The sequence below is a fragment of the Neofelis nebulosa genome, chromosome X, assembly GCF_028018385.1.
Source record: "Neofelis nebulosa isolate mNeoNeb1 chromosome X, mNeoNeb1.pri, whole genome shotgun sequence".
In the NCBI taxonomy this organism is placed as follows: Eukaryota; Metazoa; Chordata; class Mammalia; order Carnivora; family Felidae; genus Neofelis; species Neofelis nebulosa.
The window spans coordinates 15,026,418-15,039,772 of record NC_080800.1 but is presented as its reverse complement, the minus strand read 5'-3'; the positions used below and the strand labels follow the sequence as shown (position 1 = coordinate 15,039,772).

General features: G+C 37.7%; 1 protein-coding gene across 6 annotated transcripts in view; it reads right to left on the bottom strand.

Moving 5' to 3' along the window:
• Window positions 1–13,355, bottom strand: part of CDKL5 (cyclin dependent kinase like 5) — a 193,940-nt gene that overhangs the window by 32,928 nt on the left and 147,657 nt on the right. For all 6 annotated transcript variants that reach the window (XM_058714272.1, XM_058714269.1, XM_058714273.1 and 3 more), the window contains 3 exons: window positions 11,877–11,967; window positions 8,196–8,385; window positions 2,742–2,822 (listed from right to left, as the gene is read on the bottom strand). In XM_058714272.1, the coding sequence (XP_058570255.1) occupies window positions 2,742–2,822; window positions 8,196–8,385; window positions 11,877–11,967 (362 nt within the window). The remainder of the gene's footprint in view (window positions 1–2,741; window positions 2,823–8,195; window positions 8,386–11,876; window positions 11,968–13,355) is intronic.

Below are 13,355 nucleotides of genomic sequence, written 5' to 3'. Positions count from 1 at the left end.
TTCACAAACCAAATATCTACTAGCACCAACATGCTATTTTAAGATTATCAACTGTAGAAATTACTGCATATACACACAAAGAACAAATTTTATATTTATAAATACAGCTGTTAATTTTCAAATTACCCAAAAGGAAGAGGTCATCAATAAGAAAGTATAAAACTTACTGAGTAAATAGTTTCAAAACTCAGTATTTGGGGTTAAAAAAACCCAACATTTTTAAAAACTAAAATAGAGTCCACATAAATTATTTTAGGTTAGATTAATTCTGGTAACTTGTATCTCCCCTAAAATGGCTAATAGGTATAAAACAGATGCAGGATGAGATGGCCAAAATGAATAAATCTGCTTTAGGGAACAGCATAGAGAATACAGGTCTTCATGAAAGGATAAATGATGTTATTTACTTGTCAAATTCACTTTAAAAATAGCTAAAAGACAAAAGGAATAATTGTATTTATATAATACTCAGTAACAAGGTGATATCATCCTTTGCTACAAGAACTCAGAATTATGGTTCTCAGGAGTGGGGAGGGGCAGGAGTACAGAGCCAGGGAGAGGGTCATGAAGAGGCTTCTGGGTGTTAATAATTTTCTATACCTCAATCTTGATGTGGTTACATGGATATGTTTACATTATAAAAAAATAACCGAAATGTATACATAATTTGCATACCTTATGAATATACATTCCAATAAAAATATTTACTTAATGTTAAAGAAATTTGAGGCTAAACATATTAAATAAACAGGAATTGGGCTGTTTAACTTCCAAATTGGTACAAATACAGAAAGATTCAGGTTTCCTTTGTACTTCTATCTGCTATATTTTAACAGGTACCAGACGAATATTTGGTAATTACATTTGGTAACGATTTAACAAAGTTCAATTATTTTAAAAAAACAGACAAAAGCCAGACAACATGAAATTATATTTAATTCAGTTCTTCTACTCCTATTTACATTTTTTTATGAAAAAAAATTTCTTTAAGGTTTATTTTTGAGAGAGACAGAGGCAGAGCATGAGTGGGGGAGGGGCAGAGAGAGAGGGAGACACAGAATCTGAAGCAGGCTCCGGGCTCCCAGCTGTCAGCACAGAGCCCAATGAAAGGCTCGAACTCAGGAGCCTCGAGATCATGACCTGAGCTGAAGTCGGACACTTAACGGACTGAGCCACCCAGGCGCCCCCTATTTACATTTTTTAAGTTACCAAATCATTAAGCCCTGATAAATAAATACTGATTGTGTCAAAGAACATATTGACAAAATCCGACTGATTTAAGAGACAATTTATGCCTAATTAATGTGAAAGAGACTTGAGGGCTATCTTTTTAATAGCATCTCTCAATCGGTGTTCAGAAGAACAGCAGGACTGTAGAGTTGTAGTTTTTTTTTTTAAGTATTCAGCATTTAATTAAATTTGGGAAATGTTGAGCGAGACAGAAATGTTTCTTCACTATGAGATTTTTGAAAGCCTCTATAAGTTAATGAATATTATGAATCTCTACAAAAGGTTATGTGGTATGTGGCCTTTGCAAAAGCCATGCCCCCCACCCCACAGCCCCCACACCAGTCTGTACAGTGTTCCTTAGGAGAGAGATGAACATAATTTAAAGCACAGCAAAGTTCTGAGTGCTGCTCAGCAATCTTCAACTGTGCTAAGTATACCTTTAAAGACTCTATGCACAGTGTAATCTTACTGATTTTGAACAATTAAGTAAATGGGCATAAAATAAAAATGATCCATTAACAAATGTTTTTTGAAGGTCTACTATCAAACAACCAGCACCTGCTTATGCACTGGCTGGCTGCAATGAAAGCTAGAGAAATAGGAGAAACTAGTTCTCGCTCAAGGAGCTGTCTACTGGGGAAGAAAACCTTGAAGAAAAAACTGTGAGAACGCTTCCAGGAGTCCAGAGCAGGAAAACCTTCAGGACAGGGGCGCAAGCATGAGAAGGCATGCTCAGGTGTGGTAGGAGCAGTGATCCTGCTGCGTCAGAAAGGGTCAGGAAGAGCCTCTCCATCAGGGACAGAAGAGGCCAAATTTGAAAAAGGGCAGAACTACGTTCACTGACAAAATAATCTTATGAGAGGCCTTAAAGATCACGTTAAAAAAGTCAGAACTTCTTTTCTTTCAACATTCATTTTAAAATTTGTTTTGAAACTTTATGCCTGAGCAGCTCTCCAATGCTGAATAAATTTTTACATTATTTACCATTTATATTTAAATTGTTTTTATTCTAGGGGCGCCTGGGTAGCTTAGTCGGTTAAGTGTCCGACTTCAGCTCAGGTCACGATCCCTCGGTTCGTGGGTTCGAGCCCTGCATCGGGCTCTGTGCTGACAGCTCAGAGCCTGGAGCCTTCTTCAGATTCTGTGTTTCCCTCTCTCTCTGCCCCTCCCCTGCTTGTGCTCTGTTTGTCTGTCTCTCTCTCTCTCCTTTCTTTCTCTCTCAAAAATAAATAAACATAAAAAAAATTAAATTGTTTTTATTCTACCCATTTTAGGCATACGATTGAGGCATCTCATGGTCCTGTCTAGATGGAAAGTTACAACACCGGGTACTGCTGCTATTTTAAATAAACTGCATGTTTTTAACATAACATAGTCCCCCACGATTCACTATTACGCACTATTAACAAAATGTATGTTATTTCACAAAAGTAGGCTCCGGTCACGTGCAGACACAAAAAAAAACCCCCACAAACCAAAAGACATTTTATAGAGACATCCACTTGTCCCACCTTCATTAAGTCAAGTAAGACGCTATTTAAAATTCCAAGGTATCTTCTCTCCAATGTCTGAGGATGGTTAACAGCTGGAAACTGTAAGAATGACACAAGAGGAGAGTTAGCACAGGGAAGGGAATGTGTGTGCATGTGCTGTGAGCACCGGCAAAGGCAGCAAAAGAACAGGAGTTTCTGCCCTAGCGCCAAAGTCGAGTTTATTTTATCTATTAGTTTTGTGTCTATGTATTTGAGGTATGGGTCAATAGGACCAGGTGCTAAATAATGGGAAAATTCGCAGGTGAAAGACGGTATTAAATCTAGTCAGACAATGAAGCATGTAAAATAAACCTAACTATAAAATTTTGAGATTGTATTTATACAGTTTATACAGTACTGTCTGTTTATACAATTTAGTTACAATATAGTTTATACAGAATTTGCTTACATAGACGATTCTTAAGCCTTTTTTACAACATCATTTACTCCTGAAAATTAGAGAAGTTAAAAAAAAAAGAAAAAGAAAAAGAGGAAAAGGCAGAGAGGCCAGGGCCTGAAAGGCCACAGAAATAAAAATAGTGAATTTGGACCCACGTTCTATCATTGCTTTTAAAATACTCTTTTAATGACCTGTTTTCAATTCCTTCCTTTATATAAGCTGGAACAGAAAGCAAAGAGGCTCCTAAGTTAACAAATGAATTTTTAAATAAAATGAGGGAAGAAGTCACATTTATTTAGGTGCTCTGTCCTCTCTGCCACCTCACATTCTGCAATATCCAAGTGGATGAGAAAGTATTAGAGCCCAATACCATGTACTCTCTTGCAATGGGAAGGCTACTTTGCTTTCAATACATATTTCCTTTATGCCAACATAAGAACATTTCAAAGTACTGGAATCTGTAAACATGTTAAAATAAGTGGATGGGAGGACTAGTTATGGAGGAAAACTCAAACAAGGCACTTAAGTAGTGATCATGACCTTATCTGCCTACTGTGCTAGGTACAGCAGGAGATACAGCATATGGGTCAGACCTAAACCTTGCACTTAAGCAACCCACAGTCTGGCTGGAACAGCACTCAGCACTGAAATGTGCAGCCAAAAATTCTATTTGAAGCTCAGAGAAAGGAGAGACCAAGGTGGTTTGCAGCTGGAGGAAAAAATGAATCCACAGATAATATTTGAAGTAATTTTTGAAAGATAAGAAAAATGGGAGGACAGAGAAAAGTAGGACAGCACCCCAGATAGAGGAAGTGGAAGGAATAACATGAACTTAACACAGACACACAGGCAATAACCTATAAGTGATTACGGAGGGAAGTGATGCTATACAAGGCATTTTAGCAATTCTTATTTTAGAGATGAAGAAGGTGACACTCACGAAGTTCAAATAACTGGTTCAAGGCAAGTTACGTAATTAAAAAGCAGAACTAATATTTGCACCCAGGGCTGTAATCCAAACCCACACTCTTTCTGAACCTAGGCACCTCTCTCAAGAGAGGTACAGAGGTTCTTGTGGATGTTGTTGGAACATTGAATATCAGCTCAAAGAGAGACACACCTGTCACGCTGTGATAAACAACTAGGTACTGCTACATTTTAGTTAATATTTTGCTTATGAGGTCTATCTTATGCTACCCGATATCCCTTTTTTTCTCTAGAAGTAACATTTCACTGGTAAGAAAATTATTGCAGAGTCAAAAGGTATCAAAAATATTATGATAAAAAAATGACCAAACTCCTAAGTTTAAAAAATTACTTTATGTGCTTTTGAATGAAATCTACTATTCTCATGTGATAATTCCACAAATAACCAAAACCCAACCATAGAAGTTTAAATGATATCCCAATGAGTAGCCAGTCTCCCTCCCTCCCTCCCTCCCTCCCTCCCTTCCTATTTGAATACCTCTTTCCCGACCACTTACTATGTACCAGGCACTGGCATGGGCATTTTACATATAACATTTCATCTTCACAACGGCTCCATCGGATAGTACTTCTTTTATCAGCATTTTATACATGAAGAACACAGGCACAAGAAACTTGCCGAAGTCACTCATGTAGTAAATATGGAGTCGGGCTTTGAACCCCAGCAGTCTAACTCCAAGAGTCTATGCCCTAGACTATGGGACATCAGTTGCTAACTTTTTCAAAATAAAGCATACCATTAGAGCAATATCTTGCCGGCTTTCCCATCTCTGCACAACTGAATCAAAATGCCAGTAACAGCAGACTGGTCACTGGTGAGTTTGTTTCAAGGAAGTGACAGGTCACACGCCCTACATGCTTAGCTATCTGTCACAGATATTCTCCAACAAAATGACATTTCCCTCAAATTGCTAAACCTCCAAAAAGATTAAGCTAATTTAGCTAAAACACCACAAACACTTTCAGACTAAATTGTAAAAATATTAAGGTTTATTTAAAAATGTCACGGAAGCAGCAATTTCTCTGAAGGTTATTTATAAGCAGTGTTGTCATGTGCTATCTAGCATTTTACAGATACTATTTAGTGAGGAGGTCTGTGAACAAAAAGGACCACACACAAATGAGGAAAAGATATCCTTCGTTTGACCTATCTAATCCAAATGCTCTTCATTCTTCAGTATCCATTACAAATTTCAAATCTTCCATACATCCTTCCCTAGTGAATCCAGACAACTATGATTTCTAACTTGCCAGAATGTTTAATACTCTCATGGTCTCAACTATCTTGAGAGATGTATCAGAAAACAGTACAATGCGGTAAAGAATGAGGTACTTTATTATATACCATGCTTTATTATAAGTTATGCTGCTTTCCGATTATTTCATGCACAAACATCTTAATTCTTCAGCTAGTCTGTAAGTTATTAAGGCCAGGTACCATGACACATCTGTTTACACGCTCTTTGGAAAATCCAGCAAGGAGCCTCTTTAACCAGGCAAAGAACAGGCAGCCAGCAGGCCAAGCTTGATGTTCCGGAAGTTAATGTTAAAATCCCGAGGTCAAATATTCAATCGTTCAATACCATTCAACCTTGAAGGCACTATGGTAGATGTGTGGTGAATATGACGGTGGATGGGAGAGTTCGTTTCCTTGAGGAGTTCATCAGGTCAGTGAAGATACTTTTTTTTTTTTTTTTTTTTGAAAACAGCTATTTAAAAGCAACTGCAACAAATGCTACAAAGGTGACACGACCACAGTGCTACCGCAGTACAGAATGGGGAGTCATCCACTCCCTGGGGGAGTCTAGAAAGGCTTCCCGGAGGGAGAACACTTGACCTCAGTCTCAGGGAGGGAGGAGGAAGAGCTGTGTAGGAAGTAGAGCAAGTACTGGGAGCATCACAGAAATAAAAATACAGCACTGTAGAAGCAACACGTCAAGGAATTGGTGAGAAGTTCAATATGGCTGACAAGTAGGGAGCAGTGGTGGAAATGAGTCGGAGACAAGGCTGGAGGGCTAAGAGCAAGGGGTTCTTAATGCTACCCTAAGGAGTTTAAATGAAAGCAATCCTGTAGAGGCTTCTTAACACCAAGGAGAGAGAACTGAATGTGTAGCTTGAGGGAAGATTCCTCCAAAGGCAATGTAAAAAGCCTGAAGGGAAGATGGAAAGCCGGAGAGACGCATTTAGGAATGGTTGTCAACAGTGCAGGTAACAGATGCTAAGGGCAAAAGAAGCATTAGAGATGGAGAGAAGGGAAATACAGTTGAGCTTGAGATGTGATGACACAAACTGGCTCAATCGATTGATCAAATATTCACTCAGTCCCTAACAAGATGTGCTGGGCTCTGCTACAGGTGCTGGAAGTACAGTGATAAAATAGGTAATTTCTGCCACTGGGGAGCTTATACTCCAGTAGTTGAGAACTAGCCAGATAATAATTAACAAGTAAACAACACGACTACATCCTAGGAAGATAAGTGCTAGGAGGGAAAACAGCAGGATTGTGTGCTATGGGAGACACTAGAAAGAGGGAGGGGCAGTACGTTGGGGGCATGAGAGAAGGGGCATTCTTGAGCTGAGATTTACAAAGTGAGAAGGGGCCACACAACAGAAGCACCTTCCCAGATGGAGCCACAAATCCCAAATTCACGAAGCTGGAAAAATCTTAAAATGTTTACAGAAGTCAAAGAGAAAGAAAGACAAGCGTGGTAAGAATTTGAAGAGAGAGGAGAACTGAGAAAGGTATGAGCTGAGGTCAGGGATCTAGAAGGGCACAGATCAAGCAAGGGAGATGGACTATAGGAAGGAGTTGGGATGTATCCTCAATAAAACAGAAGTTTGTGAATTATGACTTTTTTTCTGAATAGATTTCACTTTCTACTGGACTGAGGATAAGTCTTATTTATTATTTCCAGCATCTAGTATAACGAATGTTCAATAACTGTTGAAGTATTTGCATCCTCAATTAACGGTTATAATTTGGCTAATTTTCACCTCACAAAAGCAAAAAATAAAAGGAGAAAAGAGAAAATTGCCTCAGGGAACTCAGACATATGAGAGACAGAGAGAGAGAGAAGAGAAAGCAGAAAGGAGATGAGGAAGTGTATATGCTCTGTTTATTCATTTCTTCCACAATGAGCCTCACAGGAGCGGGTACGATGTCGGGCGCTCGTGTGTGAGGAGGGGTGCTCTTCAAAGTGAAACGAACCAAGGTCCAGAAAGTCAAAGGACAAAAGGAAGCGCTGTGCAAATATCAAGGAAACATGGTTTGAGAATCATGCATTTGAGAGAAAGAAAGGAAGTGGTGGCAAGCTTATTTTATAGTTGTCACAATGGTCACCAACTGGCATGTCAGCCCTGAGTAGCTGAAAACTTACAAAGGAGCTTTTGGGGTGGATAGAAGAGAGAAGCAGCCTCTAACACACTACTCTAATAAGGTGCCTCTGCAAGTTGGCGGTCTCTCATCTGGGGAAAGTTTATACTTGAAGACCCTTTTTAGCATATTCTTCACAAACAAGCTTTGTAAAAAGTTAGCAAGTCTAGAAAAGGCTGCCCAAGACAATAGACTAGTTTGAAAAGAAGATGTGATGTTTCACTGTCAACAGACAGACAAGAAATACTTGCTAGAACACAACCTTTAAATCTGTGCAATGCAGGTACTCATAGTCTTCCTCAAATCATTACAAATTTGTTTGCGTAAATAAGAATCATTTATACGTTTGTATATCTTTGGGGGATGCTTAATATTGTAGACAAACATTCTGAGATAACCAAAGTTTAGAATATAATAATGCATATGCTAGAAGAGGTTTTAAAAATTTGGAGCTTATAAATTAGGAAAAACATTAGCAACTTCCACTTTCAGACTACTTTAAAAAATTCACAAATATTATATAAGTTTCAAAAATATTATAATGGGGATTATAAACATTGTAATGGGAAAGGGAATAGTATTCAGTGGATGGCTTAGCATTCCATTGTGTAATGAACAATGATTTAAATACTGCTATATTGATTCCATCTGGAGTTTTAGTAAAGCCTCTTACCCGGAGCCCATGGAATCGAGGATTACTGTAGAAGAGCTTCATCTGCTCAGATGGAAGTGGTCCTAGCACCTTCTGAATAGTAAAAAGTTGGTCGATTTCACTTTCTCCAGGAAATAAAGGCTGTCCATCACTGAGCTCCCCAAGAATACAGCCCACTGACCACATATCTACGGACTTTCCATAAGGAGCTCTGAAAAGCAATTGGAAAGATTATTTTGGAAAATGAAGAAATATGTTTTAATAATTTCCAAATTATTATGAAAAGATTCATGACTTAAAGCACATTTGTGTCTTTTAAGGAATTAAAAGTGAGGCTGACAAAAGGACTTATGGATATCCAAGTAAAGACTCACAGCACAAGTAAATAAATCTATGCTAATAAAACCATCAGTTTAATAACAATTTAGTTAGTATACACGAAGTTGAAATCTATTCACATCTGGGCATATTTTGAACATGAATGGCTTAATAAACCCTAATACAGTGCACATGTCTGATGAGTTAATACTTCACTTGGAAAATGAAATGCTCCCAAGAAATGTATTTAATAGGTAATTATCCTGTAGCTCTCGAAATGTTACAAAGTTAACACCTCATCCATCTTTTGAGTTCAGTCTATTAAAATGTACTACTGACTTACAGGTCTTCTTGAACAACAAACACAGAATAACCTCTGATTGCACAGAGTCACGATTTCAAATACCTAAGAGTGTGCTATGCTCTACTGTATTATTTACCTGAAACTATTTGTACCCTACGTATAGGGGGCTTTATGTGATAACTGTTTGTCTCAAAGCATTTTTGCCCCCATTTCCTTAAGGGTTTACAGCTCTCCTCTAGGATCTGAGTTTACCAAAGGGTTTTAGGAGTGTTACTGTTATTAATAAATGGAGGCTATCCGTGAAAATCTAACTTTTCCAAAACAATTTTACCTGTATCTATAGCCAATACCTACAGCCTTAAATCAAATTATATGTGGCAAATTAAGAAACCATATTTTCTTTAGTTTCAAACACAAATAATACAAGTTTTAAGAAGGCAAAGCCAAAATAAAGTATCTGAAAAAAAATATGGGATGAAATTCTAGAATGCTATAATGATACGGCAGTAATACAAAACTTTTAACAAATACTCTAAATGAAAGCAATGTTAACCCCACACAAGACTATGTTGCTAGGACAATAAATCATTATAACTGTAAGTTGGTATTTTATTTATCTCATGTCCTTCCCACAAAAACCTAAGGACCATATTAGGAAACTTCACCTAGATTTTTTGGGTAGCTTGTGGGGAAGGGATGGATACTGACCTTTCTTTCAAAGTGCTAGATGAAGAAACCTATGGACAATCTCTACATACCCAAATTGTGCTATTTTTCTTCTGTCAACGAATTTGAGTAATTTATGCAGCTGGAACTATTTTGAATGTCAAGGACAAAGTTTGAGGAGGTACAAAAATATAAATTCTTAATGTTACCCAAATATCAACTGATTTCAATGGGACTTTGACACAAACAATATGGTTCTTCAACTAGTACCTGACAATCATTTAATTAGCAATATATAATTTGGCTCAAATTAGTTGGGAGTCCCCATCTACTTTTGGTAGCTCCCACACATCTCTAAACATAACTGCAGTTTTCTGACAGGTATTATTAGGCAACAAATACTCTCTGAAGGTCTGCCCTAAGGCTGTCCTCAGAATGAACCCCTTGGGGCCATCTTATAGACAAAACTATATTACAAAAAGTCCTCTAGCATACTTGAATCCTCAGATGGTGTTCTAAGAACAATCTACGTCATACTCATTTCTTTGGCAAATCTGTCCAGTAAATTGAAATTTCAATCCCTCCCAAAAGAAAATGGACTATGCATCCCAATGAGTCCAGACAGAGGTACACAGAAAAAGGAACAAAGACAAACATAAAAGAAAATCACTCCTAAAACCAAGTTTAAAAATTAGCACAGAAATCCTAGGGGTGCCTGAGTGGCTCAGTTGATTAAGTGTCCGACTCTTGATTTTGGCTTAGGTCATGATCTCATGGTTCATGAGATCAAGCCCCACATTGGGCCCCACGCTCAGCAAAGAGCCTGCTTAAGATTCTCTTTCCCTCTCCTTCTGCTTCTGCCCCTCTCTTGCTCTCTCTCTCTCTCCAAAAAAATAAATAAAAGATATTCTGAAATCTACCCACACAAAGAGAGATAATAAAGTGACTAACCATCATTTGTTTCCCAGGATAAAGCAAGCTTTTGATTTCAAAAAAAGAGTAAAGCTTTCAATAACTGATATCAATAATTCTTATAGGCTCTATGTCAGCAATGGATCAAGAATCACAACCAGATGGTTGATAGACAGTAGGAAATCAATTGTGAACATAAAAATAAACCTTCAGTAACTTAAACATATAGTCATCATGATCATCAACAAAAGAAACATAGAAATTTATATTCCTACTATATCAAAAGTAACTTTTAAAAATTAAATTTCTCATGTACCCCGGATACATGTACAGCACACTAAAGAGATGAAACCTATAAATAGTGCACCAGTCACCATTACCACCATTTCTAATTCTATTTGTAGAGTGTGCCTTCTCTCTCCATTCTTGGATGGTCCCCAAGAAGGAAATACAATCTAGGGAAAATAAGAAAATGCTACAACAAAGGTAAGTAGAGGATTATTAACATAACTATGTGATCGAGTTCAGGAGGATTGGCTCCTTCTGAGGCTCTCAAGTTAAAACAAACTAAAAAGAAAAGAAGAATCTTACCAGAAACCCTATCCTGGTGTTAACAGGTGAATGACAGAGCACTGAAAGTGGAAGGATGGGCACAAAGTGGGTGGATGTGGAGATATTGCTGAGAAAATCAACAGTGCAGTATGTGTTTGAATAGCCATTTACCATCAAACAGGATTTCTCTATTCAGAAGGAAATTGGCAACTGGTTCGATATTTACATCATGTTTTTAGCATAGTGGTTAAATATAAGAGATACTTGGTAAGCGTTTGTTGAATAAGTGAACGAAGGAATGAACAAACCAACCGACAGGCAGAATGTGAAACTCCTCTTAATTTGGAAGATTATTAGCAAAGGTGGAGGCAATAATTCCCCCTATTTCTGTAACTGTGCCACTCCTCCCATGAAGACGTGGAGTTTATTTCTCCATCCCTTGAATCAGGGCTTGGCCATGTAATGTGTTTTGGTCAGTGAGGCAAAAGTCATGCAATCAGAGGCCTGAAAACCACTTTTGCTTTGGGGCTTGCCCAAAAACAAGCAAAATTCTTGCTGCGGGGAGTTTTTCTGTTCTCACGTGAAGAAACTAGGACTAGCCCACTGGACGATGAGCCTCCATGGAACAAAGATGGTCTGTCCCAGTTGAGGCCTCCAGATGATCTGCTGAGTGACTGTAGCTACCTCAGCGACTCCCATGGAGACCGGCGAAGAACAATTCAGCTGAACTTCAATTACTGACTCTCCCAAATCACTGGCACCCAGAATTGTGAGCAAATAAAATGGTGTTTTGTTTTACACCATTAAGTTTTGGGGTGGTTTGCTACACTGCAATAGGTAACTGGTATTTAATTAAATAAAGTTCTTATCTTTCATTGATGACCCCAAAGCCAATGTTATAGGATCAGCAGATACATAAATGGCATTTTATTTGGGGAAGGTTAACTCACCCAAGTAAGAGTTCTGGAGACCGATACCACCTGGTGGCCACATATTCTGTATAATTAGCATTATTGCCTTCTGATAGATTCCGAGCAAAACCTGAAAGAGAAAAACCCAAAGGTGTAACTTTGAAAAAGAAAGAATTTCATATTGGCATAGTATTTCAGTGCTAGTAATATTTTAAAGGAACATCAAAAGAACATAATAACTGGTACTGAATGGGTTGTTTATTAATGGTGACTTCGTAATTTTCAAAGGTTAGTGTGTGCATATGTCACTGAAAATATGTAGTGTATTCACTAAAAAAAAAAAAAAAAAAAAGTCTCCCCTTACACTGCAGAAGTCCATGTTTTTGAAGTTATCACATGGTTTTATAAGCATTCAGAGACTACTTTTAAGTCAGCTCTCTCAATAAATGCAAATCTTAGAAACAAAATGAAGTCCCCACAAGAGCCCAAGTCAAAGCTAAAATACTTAGTCACAGATGGTCATCATATTCTGACCTGTGGGACTTAATACAGTATTTGTATATCTACTGTTGCTGGTCAGTTCTAGCCATTATATCAACAACTAAATAGTTGGTGATGATGGAAACTAAGCAGGCCAAAATTATTTTCATCTCCTAATGTGACTGAGAAGCATATTAGGGGTATCTAAATTACTTACACAATCTACCATTATTTTCCTTCCAAACCCTTTCAAAAGTTTTGGGGCCAAAAACTAAGCCAATAGGTAAGCTAATTAATTACCCACCTAACTCACCCAAAACATTATGGATAGTCACAGAGAACCAGAACATTAACATAAGGAGTAAAAATTAAGGTGTATATCAATTTTGAAAAGTAGAAAAATCATGTTTCTTAAAACGGAACTGTAAAAAATAAAAACCACAGCAAAAATCAAAGCCCTAACTCCAATTAATACTCCTTTGTAAGACATATTTAAAAGAAATATTCCTATTTTTGAATGGAATTCTTCAAGCCAGACAAAGGAGCTCATGTTGTGGGAAGAAAAGCAGTTCAGAAATTGTCACTGGGGATGCAACAGGGCACAGAGTACCACACGCAGTGCTGCCATGTGAAACTTCCTCACCGCTAAAAATTGTCTTTCCTTTACAAAATGAGGCCAGACCAGGAATACTCTTTTCCTATTATTAACCATTCCACTGACATCTCTTTTGTAGTTATTACTTGTTTACAAATTTCAGTAATTTGGGGTTTTAAGCAGATCACCAACCCATAGAATCATGGAGGCATAGTCAAGGGTGCATGAGGCACACAAAGTGGCAGTATTTGGTGGCAGTCACAATTATGGATAGGAAGCCAGAAAGAGAACCACAAATACTCCTTTTAAATAACTGTATTTCAGTATTTCTTTTTTATTCTCCTAAACACTTCTTAAGATGCTTAAAATATAGCAGGACTCTTCTTTGTAATATGCCTTACAAAGTATGAAGAAAAGTAAAGCTACCTGTGTTATATTAAAGA